Below are 21,885 nucleotides of genomic sequence, written 5' to 3' on the forward strand. Positions count from 1 at the left end.
CATCTGTGCAATGCCAAAGGCAGCCTTTGGGGCTGCAGCCCCACGTGCTGCTCCTAATTCCATCCTAAAAGAGCAGCACTAGCCCTTTTGGCTAAGACTTCTGCTAAGCTCCATCTTTTTTTCCTTCCCCCCCCCCCCCCACCAAGCTTGGCACTGAAAGGCAAACAAACAGCTCTGTGAGCCTCAGAATTTGTGCAGCCTGGTTTTCGACAGACTCATGTCTCCTGGGGGACTGACCTGGGTGCCTGAGAGGGCACAAACTCTGACTGAAGTTTTTCCCACGGTTTGGACATCCATCAAGTGTCAGATCCATGTGGATTCTCTGGTGTCTAATAAGGAATGACAGACTGTTAGCCTCTCTCACAGTTGCAGCTCTTGCAGGGTCATTCTTCTCTACCCAGCTGCTTGTAAATGTAGGAGCTGAATTACACCAGAGAACTCCGTACCTCTGTCAGTTTTGACTAAAACTGGCCAAAGGGTTACAAAGTTTTTAGAGAGCGGAATCTGGAACAATGTGAATACACTGATATACGATATGATTGCATAAGCCCTGTTACATTAGGAAATCAAAATAACGAACCCTCTTTGCACTAAACATGATAGAATTTATGGTTGTATTGCTCCTGGTGATGCAAAAGCCCTTGTTAAACTTTGCTCTACAACCTATGGAGAGCCACACTGCAGAACTCCAAGTTGTGGCTTTGTCTGTTGGTTTGAGCACAGGGGAGACAATCTTTACACTTCAGGTCAGCTTATTTACTGCCCCTCTGGGAAGGAGGTGGACTGATCGGATCCCTTTATCTGTGCTTTTAATGAAAGGAAGTAGAAAGTGGAGATAAGAGCTTCTTTGAAGTGGCTGCGAGGATCATGGAGCCAATATGTAGTTGGCTCATGTTATTGGGGAGAAAAAGCAGAAAGAAACTTGTAGAGTGAAAATAAATGTCAACCCTACCCAGAATGATTCTTCTTTTCCATCACATGTGAGCAAACACAGGAAGCCATGGAGTTACATATGTTTTTAGCACATCTTATAGCTAAGCTGGAGATCTGTATGTGAAATGTGGTACCTCTGTGTGGCTCTGATATTTCCTGGGAGGCTCTGGGACCTTAAAAAAGCAAAAAGGTTATAAAGGATGTCCAGGTATTTCTCAAAAGGGAATAAGTTGGCGGTGATCAAACTGCACAGCCCAAACCAGGTATTCTTCAAAGACAGCTCTGAGCCTAGGACACACAGGGTGGATTTCTGCCATGGAGAAGGGGTGATCTCCAGGGCAGCTGTCCTGCCTCCTGCCAGCGCACCACCTCGGGCGGCCCGCGCGGCCACGCAGAAGCCCAGCGCTCGGCTGTGCGCACACCAGCACCTGCAGGAGCCAGCTCGCTGCAAACACGGCCTGCGAGGCGAGCCGCGGGGCGACCTCGCGCTGTCCTCAGCAGACGGCAGAGAGGACGAGCACGACCTTTACAACCTCGGCTCCGAGAAGCACTTCCCGCGGAGTGGCGGCTGAGCAGCGCTCCTCTTGTAACTCCCGCTTTGGCTCTCTTAGTTCAGGTCCTGTTGTACCTCAGAGCTCCAGGCCCAGAGTCATTTTTTCAGTCACTCCAGCCAAACTTCCCTCTGCTCCCTGAGGAGTCTTAGCAGTCCCACGTAACTGGGGGGAACCAGAGACCTTTCGGAAGCAATACCTCCCTGGCTAGCCTCCAGGTATCCTGTCTCATTACCTGCCGATCTCTTGGGGAATGCACGGGCTGGAAACAGACTGGGAGAGATCAGCCCACTCGGCCGCTCCAGCAGGGCTGATATCTCGGAGCGCCTTTGGAGATGGATATGGAGCAACTGTTGACAGGATTCCTCTGTCAGGTGGTGGTTTGCAGAGCCATAGGGAGCCATGCTGTATCATCTCAGTCCTGACACAGGCTGGCTCTTCTCAGATATTCATTGAAAGATGCTTCCTGCTCCCAAGCATCCTGCCTGGAGTTATTGGACTCCTTCTTGAGAAGGAAAACAAGCTTTGCAGGTGCTTTCTTTGTGTTAAATTTGTTAAAGTACGCCTCTACCCATACTTTCCAAGCAGAGATCGCCTCCGCTCACTCAACACCGTCCCAGGGGATCTCCATCAGCACCGCTGGGCAGGAGGAGTCCGTTGAAGGCGCTGCTGTACGCTGTCAGGGCACGCACTCCCCCTTTACAAAGGACCATGGGGCACCAAATGGATGCAACATTAGCAAATAACAGGATCACATTCCCAGCTGTCCAGATACAACCACTCCTGGGCTGAGAAGCTGTAACATACAGTAAAACTGCGGTCTCGACTGTCTCCCCGGAGAGTCTGGAAATTTTTCCTTCTCCCCTCCGGGCAGCGGGTTTCGGTGGGCTGATGCCGAGCCGTCCCCAACCGAGCAGAAAACACGAGCCGGCGGCGGAGGGCAGGAGCCGGGGCCAGGCGGCGGCGGCGGCGGCGGGGGAGCGCTGCCGCCGGCGGCGCCGCCCGGGCCGGGCTGCGGGGAGCCCGCCGCGCTCCCGGCGGAGTCGGGCGGCACCTGCGGGCTGGCCCCGCTACTGCACCGGGAGCCGGGAGCCGGGAGCCGGGAGCAGGGATCCGGGAGCCGGGAGCAGGGAGCCGGGAGCCGGCCCGACCTCCGCCACGACCCGCTCCCCGGGCGCCGCGCACTGCCAGCGCCGGGCAGCGGCATCGCCCGCCACGTCGGGGATTTAGGGACACGCTCCTGCCTTTCTGCCAGACGGAGGTCGCAGAGCGTACAGAAAAGGGGTCGGGGAGCTGGGAAAGGTTTAGGTGGAAAAGGCTGGGGGAGTTTCTGCCACATGTTTGTGCAAAATCGGTGATAAGCAACAGTTGGGCTGCAACAGGACCCTGCGAGAGCTGATTGCATGCAAGTAATCTCCACTTGAGTCATGAAACGTCTCAGCTCCTCTACCATGAGCAATTGCCACTTATCACAGAAACAGCTCAAGTAAGACTGCCACTTCCTTCCTAGGTTCCCTTTCAGAGTGCTGGAGGGTGATGGCTAGTTTTCCCAGTAGTTACTACCAGCCCTTGAAGTGGAGGTGAGCACGTCCACTTCTTTAGAGTGGCGGGTGGGACTGGGAGAAAAGCAGCTTTCCAAACTCAAAGGTGAATCAGAGCAGGGTTCCTGCTTATTTAACGGAGCATTTGCAATTTCTAGAAAAGATGCATATTCTTCTCCAAGGGGTGTGTGTGTGTGTGTTTAAAAAGGAGGTATTAAGGGCAAGCTGTGGCATTGTGAGCGGCAGATTGCAGCCCAGTTTGGCCATTCATTGATAACGCTACTTTGCAGGTAATTTGCGAGCTCCGCAGATTTTCTCCCCATCCACACTTCCTTTTTTTAAAAGGTGACTCTTTTTAAACGAAGCATTCATAGTCTTTTTACTCTCTGAGGGGGTGGTTTGGCTCAAGAATCACAAAGAATCACAAATCAAATGTTCATGGAGATTTATACAAACCCAAAACATACAACATAAAAGTTTCTGAGGATGTGGGAGCCTTTACAGACATTTGTGAGCTTCCAGCTAAATTACGTGCTAAAGCAAAGGTGAGGGCTGGCATCCTGATCGCATTGCAGGGAAGGGGACAGCCTGACATCCGCTGCATTTCACTGAAGTTGCTCTAAAGATTCGGGAAAGCTGGTAGTGGAGGGACTCGAGGAAGGCCCCTACTGCACGCACTGAGGTCCTTGGCACAGAACCAGGTCCTACATGACCGAATGTTTTCTAGCTCCTGCTGCAGTGAGCTGAATGGGTAAAAAGAGGAAAATCTGGACTATTGAAAACAGTAGGTTGAAATGCCGGGAGACACAGTGTCTGGTACATCATCTAGCCATGTGTAAGGGCAAAGAGCTGGTGTAAGCCGGGAGATCTGTTACTCACATGGGAGGGGAGGGTGTTCGGGTTTGGGTTTTTAGCCGAGCAGTCACATGTAAAGGCCTATTTTAACTGCTTTCCCCACGTAACAGAGTGAATGTCTCAGGGATGGAAAGAGAGGGTGGTTTGATCATTGTCTCTCCCAGGGAAATGGGTTTTAATGAGGTTTTAAATAATAAAGTGGGATAATTTCCCTGGCTGGCAAGATCATGAAATTTTTATGCCTCCTTTCTCTCCCAAAGTTTTATCACTCTTTATTTTTAGTGACACATAATCCTCCTTAAAAAAAAAAAAAAAAGAGAGAGAGAGAAATCACTGATTTAGGGAAAGCCACTCTTCATCAGGGACGCTTGGGTCAGGGAACGCAATCCCTAGGGCAGCTTCTCTCCCAGTCATTCCTATTCCTTGCCCCATGCACTGGAGACGGGCAAGGGCCCGGAGGGGGCAAGGCAGAGGAGTAGGGTCCCTCCGGCCCCTTCCCTGGGCCGAGCTTTTGCCCAGTGTCTGCACACTGGGGGCCGGCGATGTCCCCGCTCCGGCAGGAGTGTGTTGGGGGGTGAAATGCTTCCCTCCCGGTGCTGGCACAGAGGGCAGGAAGCGCAGTGTCCGGAGGAGGCTGGGTGCTGGTGCAGGTGCTGAGGGAGTGGAGGGTGCTGGGGGAGGGTGCTGGGGCAAATGCTGGGTGCAAGGTGCTGCGTGCCAGTACTGGGTGCTAGTGCATGGTGCCAATGCCGGGTGCTGGTGCTGGGTGCACGTACTGGGTTTTGCTGCAGGTTGCTGGCGCTGGTGCCGGTACCGGGTGCCGGCGTAGGTTGCCGGTGCAGGTGCCGGTACCGGGTGCGTGCACGGTGCCGGGTGCCGGGTGCGTGCACTGGGTGCTGGTGCGGGGCGCTGGGTGTGTGTGTGTGTGTGTGTGTGTGCGTGCGTGTGTGTGTGTGTGTGTGTGTGTGTTTTGACGTGAGGAAGTGCCAAAGCTGCAATTGCTTTAGGAAGTCAATCGCAGGGGCCGGGGGACGCGTGCGCAGTGCCGCCGCGCCGCTCCGCGCCGCTCCGCTCCCGCTGCCTCTGCCTCTCCCTGCGGTGCCGAGCCCGGCGGCAGCGCAGAGGCGGCGGCCGCGGGCAGCGGGCGGGCGGCGGCGGCGGCGGCGGCGGCCGCGGACGGCGCTGCGCGGCGGCGGCGGCGGCGGCGGCGCGGATGCCCGGCCCGTGAGTACCCCGCGCCGTGGCGGCGGCGGTGGCCAGCCGTGCCCGCGGGATGCCGCGGCCGGGGGCCGGGCCCGCCGCCCCCCGCTCGCTCGCTCGCTCGCTCGCCCTCCTTCCGCGCCGCCTCCCCGCGGCGGGCTGCAGGCGGACCGGGCGCCCCCGGCCGCGCCGGCAGGACCCCCCCCCTTCTCCCCTTCCCCGCATGCTCCCCCCGCTTTGCTTGCACCCCCTCCGCATGCAGCCGTGCTCCCCCCTCCCCCCCCCGGCATGCAGCGAGTACCGGGGTTGATGGGGAGGTCGGGCTCTGTGCGTGTGTGTGTGTGTGTGTCTGTCTGTCTGTCTGTCACCAGCCCCATGTGCGAGGGCTGCAGCCGCGCCGGGCGGGGGGGGGGGGGGAGCTCCGCGATGCTCCGCGGGGACCGGCTGGAAGGGCGAGGGACCCCCCCCACCCCCCACCCTCCGCGCTGCATCACCCCGGCGAGAGGGCAGGGCCCCTGCGAGGAGGAAGAGGAAGGAGGAGGGAGGAGGAGGGGGGGGGCACCCTCCAGCCGCAGGGCTGGCTGCGCCGCGGCTTGCCCAGCCCAAGGGGGGGGGTGCTCGCAAGGTTGGGGGGTCCCCGCCGAGGCCTCCCCCGGCCCGCGGCTGCCCCGGCCCTGCTGCTCCCACAGGTGCGTGCCGGGTCAGCCCCGGAGCATCCATCCGCACGTTGGCTCCGCCGGGCAGGACGCCTGGGTCCCCATGCGGCTTCCCGGGTCCCCGGTGCGGAGGGGTGTCATCCCCGGCAGCAGAGCGCCGTAGCCGTCGGGAGCCCTGACCTCGGCGGCGGGGCAGCAGCGTGCGCCGGGTCCTCGGGGAGGTTGGTTGAGGTCAGGCGATGGCGGGGTCCGGTCTCTTTGCCGGGGGACACCCGGCGGGTCACCTGGCCCCTAGCCATGGCCTGGCCGGAGGGTTGGTCAGAATGGACCTTCAGTCCGCCACGTCCCGGCCGCGGCTCCCTCCACCGCGCTGGAAGGCGTCGTGACGGCTCCCCGTCACCCAACACGAGCCCGTGGCGTGGGCGGCATCCCGGGGCGCCGTGCTGCGGCTTGGCGCCGCGTCCCCGCGGCCGAGGGGCGGAGAGGGCCGGGAGCGGGCCGCGGGAGCTGTTGCCCACGTGTGGATCGCGATACGTCTCCGGGCATGAAGAGGTTCCCCTGGGAAGCTCCCTCTCCCCAGCCGCTTCCATGAGGCTGTTCTGGCACCGATCCATGGCCTTATTTAAGAAACTAAACAAAAAGTGTTAAGTGAGTGGGAGGGATTTCCCTGCTGCGAGGGGAGTTCGTTCCCCTCTGGATGCGTCTCCACCATCCCTGTGGATAGAGCCGCTCGCCCCGTGTCACGTTGGATGAGCAGAGCCTGTTGTTTTTGCTGTCCTGGTGGATAGCATTTGCTTTGGGAAAACGGGTCGCCCCAGTGGGCATGCATTTCGGAATATCTTTCCCAGGGGAGAATGCCACATCAGATTTCCCTACAAGGATTTTAGCTCCTCCGCGTCAGCCCTTCCCCACAAATGACTCAAGCTGCATGCTAATCAAAATACAGTCGTGCTCTTCAGCAATTAAACAAACTCCACCTCATAAGATTAAAGTGGAGAATCAGGGATTTAGTGACTTGAATATATTTCAGTCAGGGTCTGTGTGTCCATTTTGATATTGTTATTTAAGAGAAAATAGGAACTGAAGGCAGATAATCAGATAATGCTACTCGAACCCAGAGAGGGTAAGAGAGAAAAATACCTTGGCGAAGTAATTAATGCTGAGTCTGTCCTAGGTGCAGGAGCAGCACATCTCTGCTCCCTCCCCGCTCTCTCTAAGTGCATCCTCGCCTGTCTTTGCTTATCCTTGGTCATAGTCTCGCTTTTAGACTGGACTTGGGCTAGAGCATCTTGAGTTTAAATAAGACTAATGCAAAGGGTCTGGGCAAGCTCGCTGCTCGCTGCTCGTCCCTGCGAGCGCCTGTGAAACCCAGCGACCAACAGGTACAAAGTGGCAAAACAGCCTTGGGAGCCAGAGCGTCGTTCCCCACCGGGCTCCTCTCGCGTCGTCGCCTACCCGGCCTGCTTTTGCTTTTGACCCGTCCGTCCCAGGAGCTGCTTGGTCTCTGTAGAGAATGGGCTCAGACCACTGTGGCTTTTGCTCTGTTTTTCCAAGCTTTTATCCTCTGGGTAAATTTATTTTGGAAAATTGGCTCAAGAGGAGGTAAAATCTTTGCCACGCTTAGTTCCTTAGCCATCCTCGGGGCTTGCCGAGGGAGGTGCACCCTACGCCGTGCCTTTCCCTTCCGGCTCTCTTTGTACTTTGGCCCAGCTTCTTGCACCAACTCCTCCATCCCCGTGCAAGCGCCCGGCAGCAGGGCCGCCCGCGGTGCCCAGGCCGTTGCAGAGCGGGCCGCGACGCTGCGTGAGCCGCGGAGGCGGGCGCCGTCTCCGTGCCGCTTCGCCAGGCTCTCGGCTGCGATGAGATACGCTTCCGGGTTACCCCGTGCCGCAGCGCTCGCCGAGACTTCCTATTACTCGGTTCCTTATTCGTCTCTGCGTATCTCTATAGGCATTTCCATTACAAGAGGTCTGCTGAGAACTGATCTAAAGGCGGTTGTTTATATACTTTATTTAACAGCTGCCTTTTAACTTGAGGGAAGAAAAGATCGTTGGATGTTACCAGCAGTTATTTCAGTCCCCCAAATTCATAGCACCTTGCAGGGTGTTGCAACACGGTTTTGGCCCACGGGGAGGACTGCATGGGGGAAGAGTGCCCGAGATCTCCTGTGGCGTAAGAGAGGAAGGCGTTGAACGCAGCAGCTCACGGGGCGCCTAGCAGCCCCGTCGGAGGCGAGACGCGGAAGCCGGTCTGCAGCGCACACCGCCATCCCCTGCTCCAGCAAAGACTCGACAAGCAGGCGCTCAGCGTCACAAGCGTCTCCCTTCTCCACGCTCCCGCCCGTAAGAGCTGCACGAGCCTCCTCCAGCTCATTTCCATCGTTACTGGTCTTGGCCGGTCCGTTTATTTCCCCAGCTGCTTTGCCACGCTTTGCCCTGCGTTATATTCCCTCCAGCTCGCTTCGCCCTTCTTCGGTGGGGAACACAATGTTTTTATTCTGCCTCTTTTCATCCGTTATCGTCTGCAGCAAGCCAGGCCCAGCTGGCCTTGGGGACGCTTGTGCTTTTTTGCTCTAGAGACGTGTCCTGCCAAGCCGGTTCCTAGCAGCTCTGTGCAGGGCTCAGACCCGGGGCCGCTCTTCTTTCCATCCCTGCGAGCTGAGCGGGAAGGTCGCACTACGGAAAGGGCTTGAATGCCGATTCCCGCCGCTGCGCGAGGGTGGCAGCGAGCCGCGCGGAGCCACCGCGTTGCTCGTGGCAAATAACTCGCGGGCCTCCAGCGGCCGGCTTCTCCCGCCGGTCCCACGAACGTCAGGACAGCCCCAGCTTTTCGTGGGGATCGGGCTCCTTAAATCCAGCTGTGCACGCGCTTAAATAGCTGCAGGCCGGGTGCCTTACCGGGGAGGAGACGTGGCGGTGCCAGGCTGCGAGTGCGGCGCGGCTCCTCCTGCACAGCCGCCCTGCCGGCTCGAGGACACCGCGGGGCCGGAGACGTGGGAATTGGTGGCTTTGAGATGAAGCTATGGGGAAGAGAAGAGCCTGGCTCTTGCTCGATCCGGAGCGCGTTGAAGAAGGCAGCCACCCCTGAGTTTTGGTAGACCCTTGGCCCTCCTGGGAAAGCGATCTCCGGCAGCACAGAGAATTTCTTTTCCCCACGCCCGTTATTTTTGGCTTGAAACGCACTGAGTTTCTTCTTCCTCCATTTCCCTCGTAGAGGAAATGCTCTTCTTCCCCCTGCGACTTCTTCCCCCCACCCAACCCAGTAGTGTCCGGGGAGGTTTCATTAGCTCAGGAGACCGCGGTGGTGGCGATGTGCCGTGGGGCAGTTTGGGGAGGACGTAGCGCTGGCGCCTCGGACCTTGACCTTTGCTGAGCCTGCTCACCCGGATTCCCCTGTACTCACATCCCAAATTTCATCCTATTGGACATTATAAAAGAAATATCGCCAGGTTCAGGGCCTGCATGGCCCAGATGTCTCCCAGCGGAACGGCTATCGGAGGAGCCGGTGCCGTCGGCAGGGAGATCTTCCCAGCCCGGGCGATGAGCTCCTGGCCCGTGAGACCTCCCGCCGTCCCAGCCAGCGATGGGTTCATTGCTCCTTTGCTCCTCACCCGTTCTGCAAAATCTTCTGCCTTTGGCCATTTTGTGAAAGCAAAGATTTAACTGGGGAGAGGGTGGAGCAGCAACAGCAGCGAAAACATCAACAACGTCCTTTGGGGTTCAGCCTTGATACTCATCTTAGAAATGGAAAAAAGGGGGTTTCCTGATGGCAGGAAGGAGTATCTTGGAGTTTTATAACAAGCTGCCCTTCCAGTTCCCTAACCGCTCTTGGAAGCAGCCTCGGTTGCTCCGATTTGACCTTTCGAGGGCTCTTTGCTCGCAGATCGGCTCATTTTGGGGACCGTGCAGACTTTCTGGTTTGCACTTGCACGCTCCAGAGAGACAAGAGCGCTAAAGGGGCTCCGGAGCAGTAACACGGCGTTAGGAAGGGAGCAGTCCGGGGGCCGGGAATCCCCCAAATCCCTGCGCGCAGTTGTGGCTCGGAGCAGGGGCAGGCAGGGTACGTGTGTGTGAGCAAGAGGTGTGTGTCGGCAGCCCGCTCCGTGGGAGCTGGATTTACTGCCGGCTCGGGATACAGAGGGGACGTCAGAGAGCCGGCAAAGCGGTTTGGGGGCTGCAGGTCTGGGGTTTTCCTTTGCTGCCTTTCCTGTCTCGTGCAGACACAAACCCGGCTGCGGCTTAAATAGTTTCCTCCAACAGGAGGCAAATGTCCAAGTAGCATTTCAGTGCAAAGTGCAGGTGAAGAGCAAACAGGTACCTGTTGGCATTAGCTGGCAGGAGCCCCGGAAAAGGAAGGGAAAGCTGCATGCGAGCACTGAAAAACAAGGCGAAAGAAAGAAAAAGAAACCGCCTGCGCTTCAGCTGCGGGTTTCGGAGCAAGGAGAGGGCTCGCGGAAGGGATTCGGTGCTGCGGAAATGCGTTGCCTAGACAGCTGCGGCGCGCGTACGGCCGAGCGAGCATCCCTCCGAGTCCCGGCAAAGGCCGCCGTCGTGGTCCGTGGCGTCGCGGGTCTCGCCGAGGTCCCCCCCTCCCCGCCGAGGGCAGCGCGGCCCCAGGTGCTCGTGGCGCCCGATGGAAAGCGCTCGGTCGCCTGCGGCTCGGGGCGTCCTCGCGAGGATCCGGGCGGGAGGCGGCGCAGGCGGACGTCGTGCCGGGACTCCCCCATCCCGAAAGCCGTGCGGACGCGCCGGAGCCGGGGGGGCTGCGTGGGTGCTCGCCGGGGCAGCGCTGCGGGGAGCCGGGGTAGCTGGATGCTCCCGCCGCGGCCCGGCTGCCTCTCTCCAGGCAGAAGCATCCCGAGGGGATTCAGCCTCCTGCAGGGCTTCACAAGAAGCACCAGCGCAGGGTGTATCCCGGGCTCGGAGCCGCCGGTAAGCTCCGTGTCCGACGCAGGCGTTTACAACGCACAGGGTTTTCCGCAGCCTTTGAACCTCTGCAAGGGGCCGATTCTCCCAACGGTAGCTCGTTTCCCTGGAAGGTGCAATTACCCGTCTTGTCGCCCTCAGTCCCCTTAAGATTTTGCATGCCAAAAATTGCTATTAATGATCCCCCCCGCCGCTGCCAGGCCTTGGGGGCAGCGTGCCCCAAACGGCAGCGGTGGAAGCCGAGCTTGGGGAGAAGCGTCCTCCCCTCCTTGCTTGGGACAAAATCAGGCAGGGCCGAACCTCCTCCGTCGTCTCCGGCGCGCAGGGTTTCACCTGCGGGGCAATTCCTGCCGGTTTGGGGTTTGGGGCACCCCCGTGTCCGGCTCGCGCCGGGGGCTCGGCGGCGGGAGCTGCCCTGGGAGCGGGGCGCGGGACAGTGCCGAGCGCGCCGGGGCACGATCGGAGGCACCGGCCTTTCCCGTTTGAGGCCAACCGACCAGTTCTGCTGCCCTTTTTGGGTGTGAATCCCAGGCTCGGAGCATCCCAAGGAGGAGGAGCGCCCCACGGTGAGCCTGCCTTCTGCCCGGCTCGCGGGATCGCCCCCGGCACCAGCCACGCTGCTGCCTTATCCCTCCGTTTCGCTCCTCTCTTTTCTTTCCCCCTGCGAACCGCTGGGTTCAGCCCGTTCGATTTAGCCCCTGCAGACTATCGACTGCCGCGGCCTTTCCGCTCCTTTTGTACGGATCATTAGTGAAAGCTTAACGGGAGCCTGCCTCGACGGCACCGTGATACCTCGGCTAATAGAGACATAATCGCCAGCGCTTGCTCGTTAAATCCCCGCGTCGACTGGGGCGGGCGCTGGTTTTGTGCCGCGAGGTAACGAATGCCCCTTTCCATGCAACCGGGGCGTCCCGGGATCTTCCCGCCGCACAGCCGGGTCGTGGCGAGCCGAGGTGGCGTTTGGCTGCGTTTAACCCCGGGCGGGTGTTTGCCCGGGCCAAGCGCGCCGCGCTCGGCGTCTCCTATTTCCTAGCATCAGCGGCCGCCTCTTCGGCTGGAAAATCAGTGCCGGGCAGAGAAGCTGCCCCGGAGGCATCGGCGCGCTCCCTCCACGCGCGCGGACACATCTGCATCTGTTGTCAGCGCCCGCGCGCTCGGCAGGGCGCCCGGGGCCGGCCGGGGTCGCTGCCGGTGGCGGGGGGACCGTCGGCCCCGTCGGGGTTCACGCGCCGCCTTTTTTAGTTCTTTTCTGATAGATCGCTAAGGGGGGGGGGGGAGGAGGGGAAAAAAAAGCCGGCTCTAAAAATAGCTCCTAAAGCTTCCTGTGCCGCTGCCAGGTGGCCGGGGCCGGCTGCGGCACCGCGAGCCAGCTGCGGGCTCGGCGGCGGCGATGCCGCGGTGCCCCCGGGAGCGCAGGAGCCGCCGGCTCCCGACCTGCTTCCCGCGCCCGCCGCGCTCCGGGCCCGTCTGCCGGCCTGGCCCGCGCTGGGACCGGCCCCGTCTGGCAGAGATGGGGGATGCTGAGTTCTTCCAAGTTTCGAGAAAGGAGGGAGAGGGGAGAGCGGTGGCTACTCGAGGAAAAGCTGCCGGCTGGGCTGGGCTTTATCAGGCGCTGGAGAATCCCGCAGCAGAGCCCGCTGCCGGGAAGGGACGCGGGTGCCGGCAGGGCAGCGCGGGGCGGCAGCGCAGGGGCCTCGCCGCTCCGGGATGTGCCGTGGGAACGGGCGGCCGGGGAAGCGTAGGGCCGAGCCCGGAGTGCCGCCTGCTCCGTGGGTGAAGGGTGCGGAGCCACTCGGCTCTTCTGGGGAAACCTCGGCGGATGGAAACGCAGCTGGGGCGGTTTTATGCCTGGGACCGATCCGCCCGGGATGCATCCATCAGCCTCCAGCGTGGGCGCCCCTGCCATCCCGGGGCCGGTTTTGCTCCGGCAGAGCTCTGCGGTTCGCCTGCTCTCCTGATCCAGGCCCACCGCCAATGCCCGGCTCCGGATCCTGGTTTCACACCGGCAGCGGGGAAAACGCGCCTTTCCCAAGGCAGCCGCGCAGTCCCGGTTTGCTGATGCCAGGCGCTCACAGCTCTCAGCTCCGCGTAGGCCTGGGGAGAGGACGTGCATGGAGCCGCTCCCGGCCTCCGGCGCTGCTGGCATGCAGTGTGGCCCTGCGGTTTTGCCGGAGGTTGGCATCTCAGCTGGGATCAGGAAGGGTTTGGGGATTGCTCCGGTCGGAGCGGGCCCTCGCGGGGGTCGGCGATTAGCCGCAAAGCGCCCGTTTGCTGCCGCGGCTCTGGCCTGGCCTCGCGCTGCCCCCGCTAAGCGGGACGGGAAGTTCCCTCCGTTGGCGGAGAGCTGCCGACCCCGGCTGGGAGCAGCTCCGGTGCCCCAGCGCCGGTGAGCGGGGGATGCTCTGCGCTTCCCGCATGGGGAGCCACGGGCACGGGCTGTGTGCCACGGCGGCTGCATCCCGGCACCGGCTCCGGCCCCGGGGCTGCCGGGCGCGGGAAATCCGGGCAGGAGGATGGCTGGCCCAGCACGGGCAGCCGCATCCCGGGAAGGAGCTCTCCAGGCTGGCCCCGCCAAGTAGCCGAGAAAGGAATCCTGGAAACCCGTATGGAAAATAAATGAGATTCAGGCGCAGGAGGCTCCACACCCAAAACAATCCCAGGCGCCGCAGGACGAGATTCCCGCTTAACCGCCCCTGCTCGGCTCCACGAGCAGCGCGGCTCCTCCGGGCCCTTCCCGCAGCAGCCGGTGAGCGATGGAGCCGACGGGGGGAGCGAAGTCACCGCTGCCCCGCGGCGCATCCCGGCCCCGGCTGCTGGGCACAGAGCTCCGCTGTCCCGCCGCTCCCCCCCCGCCCCGGCTTTTCCCGTGCCATCGGCTCGCGTTGGGGCCGGGGGCCGGGGGCCGGCTCGGCACGGCCACCGGCAGCCCTGCAGAAAGAGGAACCCGCCGGGGCCGGCCCGGGGCGGAGGATGACTTTGCAAAGCCGACGGGGTGGTTTCCATCGGGACAGGTCCGGGGTCGGCCCCGGGACCGCCGGGGGTTTCGGGCGCCAGCGTGTGCCGCCTTGGGAAGAGAGGAGACACCAGCTCCGTGCAGAGCCGCCGGGTCCGGCCCGGAGCCGCGCAGCGGGGCTGGGATGCCCCCGTTTCTCCCTTTTTCCCCCTTTTTGAACGGCGGCGAGGTCGCGCGGGGGGCCGGGGGTGCCGTGCCCTGCGCCCGCAACGGCGCGGGGGGCGAATTCAATCCAGGAAACCGAGCTCGTGCATCTGGGGGTTTTTCTCTTTTTTTTTTTTTCCTGAAGAGGAAAAAAAAAAAAAAGAAAAAGAAAAAAAACACCAAACAACTTCGCTTGTGAGTCACTCGGGGCGGCGGGAGCGCGGCTTCGCTCCGCGCGTCGGGCAGCCCGGCTCCACGCGGGACGCGCCGTGCCGTGCCGTGCCGTGCCGTGCCGTGCTGTGCCACGCGAGCCTCGGAGCCATCCCGCCGCCGCGGCCCGTGCCGCCGGGACCGTGGGGCCATGTGCCACCGCCGGCGCCGGGCACGGGAAGCCGGAGGCGCAGGCAGCCGTGGGAGCCCGTGGGCTGAGCTCTGCGCCGGGGCTCCGCTCCGCCGGGAGCAGCATCCCGGCCGGGCACGCCGGCGTGGAAAAGCAGCGGGCAGAGGAGCCTTGCCTTGGCGGGGCTTTCCCAAAAAAGGTCTGAACTCTTCGTTTGAGTTTGCCACTTCCCTTACCACTCCCTTTCCTGTGAGAGGATGTGTTCGGTCGCTTTTCTTTTCGGTTTTTTTTCTTTTCTTTTTTTTTTTTTTTGTGTCCTCCTGCCGCTCTCCCGGCAGAGCCGGCCATCCCTCCGCGCCGCGCCGTGCCGCGCCGTGCCGCGCCGTGCCGCGCCGGCTGAGGCCGTCCCCGGCGCCCCCGGCCCGGCGCCCGCCGCCATGGCCCGCTTGAAGCTTTCCCCCGCGGAGCAGGTACGGATGCACCGGACGCCCTGGCAGCCTGGGGGCTCCCATGCAGCTGCCGGGCCAGGCGCACGCGGATGTGGACGCGGATGGATGCGGATGCGCCGGGCTGGCCCCCCCCGCCCCGCCGGCACCGGGGCTTTGCAAGGGCGCTTCTTGCAGCGGGAGGGCTCGATGCAGCCGAGCAGGGTGATTCGGGGCGCTGCTTCGCCGTCCTGGCACGGAGCGGCCGGAAAACCCCCCGAGGAAGAGGAGGCTTCGCGGCGAAGGCCGTTCCGGGGAGCTTCCCCCCCCCCCCCCGGCAGCCCCGTGCGCAGCGTTCGTCCCCCGCGGTCGGGCGCTCGGACGCTTTTCGGGGCGTCTCGTCTCCCCGCTCGGGAAACGGCCCCTTTTCGCCAGCCTTCCTCTTTTCGCCGCCGCCCGCCTGCGCCTTCCCTCCCGCGCTCGGAGGCTCCTGCAGCGCCGGCAGCCGCACGGCCCCGCGGGAACTTCCTCATCCGGCGGCCCCGGCACGGCCTCCGGCAGCCCCGCGGTCCCGGCCGGCTGCAAACGGCGCCCGCGGCACCGTGTTCAGGGCTGCCGGGCGCTCCGGCCTCGGGAAAGCAGCTCCGCACGCGGCTCCCCTGCATCCCCATCCGTCGGCCGTGCCAGGGCTGCGGGCAGAGCCGCGGCTGCCTTCGCTTTCGGCCCCGGCTCGACGGCCCTGGGTTTTTCCCGGCGCTGCCGCTCGCAATCCCGGTTTGGGGTTTTCCTCGCCCTTGCGCCGTTCCCACGAAGCTGGTGCCGTGCCGCAGTGCGGCGCTCGCGGCTCGGTTGCCCCCTCGGGCGCCCCGATCCCGTTGGGGACGGCAGGGAGCCGCCGGGGTACCAGTGAATTAAGTGAAACCCCCGTTTCTGGCTGCTTTGGGAGGCCTCAGCGGAGCCGAGGCCCCCGCTCGGGGTTTCCTGCCTGCCCGGTGCCTCTGCTCGCCCCTTCCCAGGCTCGATTTTATTGCAGTTCCTCCCTCCGTAGCAGCATCCGAGGCGCCTGGCCCGGCCCGGGGATCGCTCCCTGCTGCCCGGAGCATCCCGGTTCCCCCGGGCACATCCCTGCCACTCTCGGATGGGGGGGATCCCGCACATTTCTCGCTTTCCATCCCTCTGGCAGAGGAAAGGTTGTGCCTTTCGCCCTGCAAGCCCGCGGGACACGCGTAGGTGAAGAGCCAGCGGTGAGCGCGTCCTCATCGCTGACCTCCGCGGAGCATCCCTGCTCCAGCCGGGGATCTTTGCACGGGAGGCCGTGGGCAGACAGGCTCTCCGGAGCTGAGCGCCCCGCAGGGCTTTTCCCCCCGCCACGGGCAGCCCGCAGCCCCCCGGGACGGTCGCGTCAAGCCCTCCCCAAGCGCGGGGGACGAGCGCGTCGGGCGCCCAGGGCCCCTTTCTGCAGCCGCCGGGCTTGGCAGCGGCCGAGTTTTGCTTTTAGAGCCGGTCGCCGAGAAAACTTCCCTCCCCTGTTTCCTTCCACTCATATGACACCGCGGAGCTGCTCCGACTTCCCCATCCCTGGCCTGTAAACAGCCCGGGGGTGACTCAGCCCCCGGCCCCGGCCCCGGCGGCGCGCTGGCCTTCCCGCTGCGCTTGCGGCGCTGCCGGCGGTCGGTTTGCTCCTGGGACCGAGCGTTGGCGCGCCGGGAGCGTCTGCCTCTGCTTCGCCTCCTCCTCTCCTTTCCGCTTCCTTGCAGCCTTTGCTCTCCTGCCCGCCGTGCCCCGGCTCTCGGCGGTGCCGCGATGCCGGCGAAGGGCTTTTCCCGGCGGGAAGCGCGCCTCTCCGGGCTGCGGCGCTAACGTGGCGCCGTTCCTCTCCCTTCTCCTAGGCTCCGGGCAGGAGGCTGCAGGGACGCTAGCCGGGGCGCGTCGAGGGCACGGCTCACCCGCAGCCCCGCGGGAGCGCAGCGCAGCGGACGGGCCCCCGGAGCGCCGCCCGTGCCCGTCCCCGTCCGCCGTGCATGAGGCTGGGACGCAGGTGAGCGGGGCGCCGGGCTCGTCGGGGCGGGGAGGGCAGGGGGGGGACCCAAAAGAAATCGCAGCGAGTCGCCGTGCCGGGGTCCCCGTGCCGCTGCACCCCACGGAGCGGACGCAGCACGGACCCAAAGGCGGCTTTCGGGGCGGGAGCTGCTGGAGCGGGGCATCCGGGCTGGCTCACCCTGTCTCTCCGTGCCTTCCCGCCCGTCAGTACGCAGGACCCGCGTCCGCAGAGACACCCCTTCCGATGTCCCGGCATGAGGCTTCTCCGACAACGGTGCAACCCGCCAGCAACCACCGCCCCAACGCCTGCTGCTTCTGCTGGTGCTGCTGCTGCAGTTGCTCATGGTACGTCCCGCGACCCGCTCCGGCTGCGGCGTGGCCGGTGCCCCCGCACCGATATTTGGGGGGGGCGTCTTTCTTCCTGTACGCGCGGGAGATGCGAGAGGTGCCCGTGCGTCCGCAGCATCCGGCCGGGAACCCCTCCTCTGCCGCGCGCGTCGCTCCCGGGGGCTGCGGCCCCCCACGAGTGCCCGCGTCCTCCTGCAGCAGCCGGTCCCCAGCCCTGCGCCCGGCGCGGCGGCTGCTCTCGGGCAGCTCGGCGCGACTGGCCCCGCGAGCGGTTTTGCTGCCTGCCTTGAGGCAGCTCAGGGAGGGGGAGAGGGATTTTCCCAGCCGGCGTCGCTGCTGCAAACAGGGAACTTGTTTGAAAGGCCTGTGAACGTGGCCGTGGAGCAGCCGCAGGCAGCTGCCGCAGCGCGGGACAGCAACCTGCCCTCGGCCGCGGGCTCTGCCGCGGGGTGCGGAGTCCGGCCCCGGCCCCCGGCGCTACCCCGGCCGGCCGGCTGCCTCTCCCCTCCTCTCTGAGGAGGCCCAGCTCCCTTTTCTCTCTGGATAACCCAGATTTTGGAGAGCCGGTCTGCTCTTCTCCATCCTCAGCAGCGCCCCGTTCTGGGTCCGCTGGTGGCTTTGGGCTTTGCAGCCGCTGGTCGCACCAAGCTTGGAAGAACAACCAGGTCCTGGGAGCCGAGCAAAGCCAGGGCGTCCCCAGCGCTGGTGTGTCGGCCCCGTGCAATGCACAGTGCATCCCGAATGCCGGTGCATCGGCCCCGTGCAACCCACAGTGCATCCCCAAAGCCGATGTGTCGGCCCTGTGCAATGCACAGCGCATCTGCAGCACCAGCGTGTTGGCCCTGTGCAATGCCGCAGTGGGTCCTTGGAGCTCCGTCTCGCCTAATTCCAGCTCCTTTCCTCAACTTTCCAGCACGGCAGAGGAGGAGAAGGGCTCCCCGCACAGCGTGCACCGAAGGGGTCCCTCGCAGCGCCGCTGGGCGTTTGGCCGACGCTCCCCTGGGCTCGGCGGCCGTGATCCGCGCGCGGGGGTGGTGCAGCCGTGTTTTCCTCCTCGCCGTGTCTGCAAAGGCCTGGGAGCCCCGAGGGGGCACAAACCCCCCCCCCCCCCGCAGCCCTGCTTTGGGGGCGAGCAGCGAGCAGCTCACCCCACCGCCGAACCCTGCAGCGCGGTGCCGGCCACGGCCACGGCCACGGCCCCGTCCCGCCGCGCCGGGGGGGGGGGGGGGGGACGTTTGCGCGTGCAGCCTCGCGAGCCCGGCGAGGGGCAGTGTCGCAAGCAGGAAACGCTGCGGTCGCCGCCGGGCTCCGAAGCGCGGGGGCCCCGGGGGAAGTTGGCTGGAGGCTGCTTTCCTCTTGCGCCGCCGGCACCCGGGGGGGGGGAGAGCTGGGCACGGGGTGGCCGCCGGCTGCGCACGGCGATAACGCGGGGCGGCCTCCCCCCGGCGAGGGATTCCGGGATGCCGGGGACGCCGGCATCCCTCGGAGCGCTGCCGCCGGCTCTCTGCAGCCCCCCGGTGCGGCCGCGCAGGTCTGCTTAGCCGCGGCGGGGGGGTTTCGGGCTGGCTGCGCCGCGGGCTGAGCCGGCACTGACCTCTGCCGGCTGCTCCCACGCCGAGGCCGGCAGCCGGGCGCTCGCAGCATCCCGGCGCCGTTGCAATTGCCCGAATGCAGGAAACTCGGTGGCGCATTTGGGTCAAAACTGCCCGAGGGAGAGAGGAGCCGGCGCTGGCCGAGGGGCTCCATGGTCGGGGAGGAGGGTGCCGGGCCGGCGCGCGGGGGGCTGCCGGGCTCCGCCGAGGCTGGGCAGGAGCCACGGGGCCGGCAGGGGCGATTCGGCAACCAGGGCTGGGGGGGCTCGGCCCCGGGGGGGGCGGGCGCGGGGAGGATGGGTAGCCCCGTCCCCGAACGCCCATTACTACCTTTCCGTCTCCCCGTTAGGAACGAGGACCGGGAGCGAGCATGGAGGGCGTCTCGGGAGACCAAACTGGAGACCATCCCAAACTGTGAAGCCTGGTGAGCAGAGCGGGCAGCGCAGCGCGGCGCCGGGGACCGCCAGGGGCTCGTGCCGGGGGGGGGGAGGCGGCGCGGCACTGCGCGGCGCAGCACAGCGCAGCATGGCACGGCTCGGTGCAGCACGGCATGGCGCAGTGTGGCACGGCACAGCGCAGCGCAGCATGGTGCAGCGTGGCATGGCACCATGCAATGCAGCACGGCGCAGCACGGCACGATGCAGCACGGCATGGCACGGTGCAGTGCAGCACGGTGCAGCATGGCACATCTCAGTGCAGCACGGCATGGCGCAGCACGGCACGGCGCAGCACGGCACGGTGCAGCACGGCATGGCACGGTGCAGTGCAGCGCGGTGCAGCATGGCACATCTCAGTGCAGCACGGCACGGCGCAGCACGGCACGGCGCAGCACGGCACGGTGCAGCACGGCATGGCACGGTGCAGTGCAGCGCGGTGCAGCATGGCACGGTGCAGCATGGCACAGCACGGTGCAGCACAGCACGGCACGGTGCAGCACGGCGCAGGCCCCACCACTCCTCTCCCTCGTGCCCTGCTCTGCGCGCAGGGACGTGCTCAATGCAGCACGACAACGGGGCGCCAGGACTCCCAGGTCCCCTCCGCTGCTTTTCCTGCAGCCGCTCGACATTGCGCCTCCCGATCCGTGGCTCCGCAGCCTCTCAGACCCATCCCAAGGGCAACCCAGGCTGTGCCGAGCGCCGGAGCCACCCCGCGCTTTGCACCCGCGCCGGGCAGCACGCTGGCCTTGCAGCAGGGCGGCGGAGGGGCTAAAACAGGCCCCACAGCCAGCGCCGGGCGCTTCCCGGGAGGCTCCACGTTTCCCACACCGGCACCCAGGGCTCGCCGGAGCCAGCCGCGGGCTAAATATACCGCGGGGCGCCGGGTCAGGGCTCAGCCACCACAGGCAGCCCTGCTCCGCACGGAGCCGAGGCCATATAAGGCTCCGCTCATCCATGCGGAGCCGGAGCCGGGGCTGGAGCCGGGGCCGGGAGCGAGGCACCCTCGGGAGCAGCCCCCAGCCCCGGGGCGCTCGGCTCCCGCACCGGCAAGGCTGAGAAGCGCCCGGTGCATCCGCGGGCGCTCCGTGCAGCGCCTGGCGCGGCGGTGAGCGGGGTCGGCGCCGGTAATTAGCCACGGATAATCATCGCTCCCAGCCTCGCTTTATATTGCATGTTGCGTATTCGGTGGGGCGCAGCCGCACCCCCCCCCCCCCCCCCCCCGCCAGCAGCTGCCGGTGAGGGGCTGATTTGGGGGTTGCCCCCGCCTCACTCGGGGGCAGCTCAGGCTCCCGCTGTGGGAAGCGCTCTCGGGAAGGGAGGGATTCGGCTCGGCGCTCAGCAGCGCTGCGGGCGCCTCTCGCCCCCCCCGCGCTGACGCTCTGCCCTCGCCTCCGCGCCGGCCGGCAGCGCCAAACCCACGGCCGAGGAGGTGCGGGGCTGGGCACAGTCCTTCGACAAGCTGATGAAGAGCCCGGCGGGCCGCAACGTCTTCCGGGAGTTCTTGCGGACTGAGTACAGCGAGGAGAACATGCTCTTTTGGTTAGCGTGCGAGGAGCTCAAGGGCGAGTGCAACAAGCACAGCATCGACGAGAAGGCCCGCGTGATCTACGAGGACTACATCTCCATCCTCTCGCCCAAGGAGGTAGGCGGCCGAGGCGGGCGCCGTCGGCGCCTCCCGCCCGGAGCTCAGCGCCGCGGCGGTTCGGGACGCGGTGGGCTGGTTCCGGCGGAATTTGGCGGGGCGGCGGAGGGCTCGGCTCGGTGGGGCTGAGCCCCCGCGAGAGGGACCCGGCGCCGCGGCGGTCCCCGCGTCTTGCAGCACCGAGCCCCCGGCCGTCCGGTCCCTGGTGGTGCCGGGGCCGGCTCGGTCCAGGAAAACCCCCTGCAGGGCGAAGCAAGGAGGGGAAAAGCTTCGTCCGGGGGTGGGGGGGGGGCGACGCGGTTTGTTGTCCCAGTGCGCTGCCTCCCGGCTCCGTGCCGCAGCGGCGAGGGCGGCCCCGGCGCTGGCTCCCGGTGGGAAGCACACGGGGCAGCGGGTGCCACGGCCGGGCGGGAGGGGAGCGCTGGGCCGGGGGCCAAAACCGCACGGGGGCACCGGGGGGGGGCTGAAAAGATGCTGCATCCCAGCGTGGGAACACCTTGGGGTGGGAGCACCCCGGCATGGGAGCACCCTGGCGTGGGAACACCCTGGGGGTGGGAGCACCTTGGCGTGGGAGCATCCTGGGATGGGAGCACCCCAGCGTGGGAGCATCCTGGTGTGGAAACACCCTGGGATGGGAGCACCCCAGCATGGGAGCATTCTGGCGTGGGAGCACCCTGGGGGTGAGAGCACCTTGGCGTGGGAGCATCCTGGGATGGGAGCACCCCGGCGTGGGAGCATCCCGGCGTGGGAACACCCTGGGGGTGGGAGCACCTTGGCATGGGAGCATCCCAGCATGGGAGCACCCTGGTGTGGGAGCACCCTGATGTGGGAGCACCCTGGTGTGGGAGCACCCTGGAGTGGGAGCATCCCCATCCGCCTCCCGGTGCAGCACCTCCATTCCTGCCCCATTTCCCCACTCGGGAGGGGAAGGGGGGGGGGGGCGCCGGGAGCCGGCGTCGGGGCGTCTCGGCTCACGGCGGCGTCTCTCCCGGCGCGCAGGTGAGCCTGGACTCGCGGGTGCGGGAGGTGATCAACCGGAAGATGCAGGAGCCGTCCTCGCACACCTTCGACGACGCGCAGCTGCAGATCTACACGCTGATGCACAGGGACTCGTACCCCCGCTTCCTGAACTCTGCCATTTACAAAGCGCTGCTCCAGAGCGTCTCCCGCGCCGCCTCCGAGGCCTGAGGGCGCCGGCACGCCGCCGGCACGCCGCCGGAACGCCGCCCGCTCCTTGGCTGCT

General features: G+C 65.0%; 1 protein-coding gene across 3 annotated transcripts; it reads left to right on the plus strand.

Annotated features, from left to right (window-relative positions):
- Positions 1-5,063: 5,063 nt before the first annotated feature.
- On the plus strand, positions 5,064-21,885 carry RGS19 (regulator of G protein signaling 19). 3 transcript variants are annotated; one of them, XM_067307523.1, is made up of 6 exons: positions 5,064-5,104; positions 16,473-16,621; positions 16,832-16,968; positions 18,913-18,987; positions 20,408-20,642; positions 21,642-21,885. In XM_067307523.1, the coding sequence occupies exons 3-6, from the start codon at positions 16,868-16,870 to the stop codon at positions 21,828-21,830; spliced, it is 600 nt and encodes a 199-aa protein (XP_067163624.1). In that variant the 5' UTR covers positions 5,064-5,104; positions 16,473-16,621; positions 16,832-16,867; the 3' UTR covers positions 21,831-21,885. The 3 variants fall into 3 exon arrangements, with proteins under 3 accessions (XP_067163624.1, XP_067163623.1, XP_067163621.1); XM_067307522.1 differs by lacking the exon at positions 5,064-5,104 and adding an exon at positions 14,570-14,628; XM_067307520.1 differs by lacking the exons at positions 5,064-5,104; positions 16,473-16,621 and having other exon boundaries at positions 16,911-16,967.

The sequence above is a fragment of the Apteryx mantelli genome, chromosome 18 (genome assembly GCF_036417845.1).
Source record: "Apteryx mantelli isolate bAptMan1 chromosome 18, bAptMan1.hap1, whole genome shotgun sequence".
NCBI lineage: Eukaryota > Metazoa > Chordata > Aves > Apterygiformes > Apterygidae > Apteryx > Apteryx mantelli.

Coding starts and splice junctions, on each gene's coding strand:
- RGS19 (XM_067307523.1), top strand. CDS start 16,868: ATGTCCCGGCATGAGGCTTCTCCGACAACGGTGCAACCCGCCAGCAAC. Junction 18,988..20,407: donor ATCCCAAACTGTGAAGCCTG/GTGAGCAGAGCG, acceptor GCCGGCCGGCAG/CGCCAAACCCACGGCCGAGG. Junction 20,643..21,641: donor CCATCCTCTCGCCCAAGGAG/GTAGGCGGCCGA, acceptor CCCGGCGCGCAG/GTGAGCCTGGACTCGCGGGT.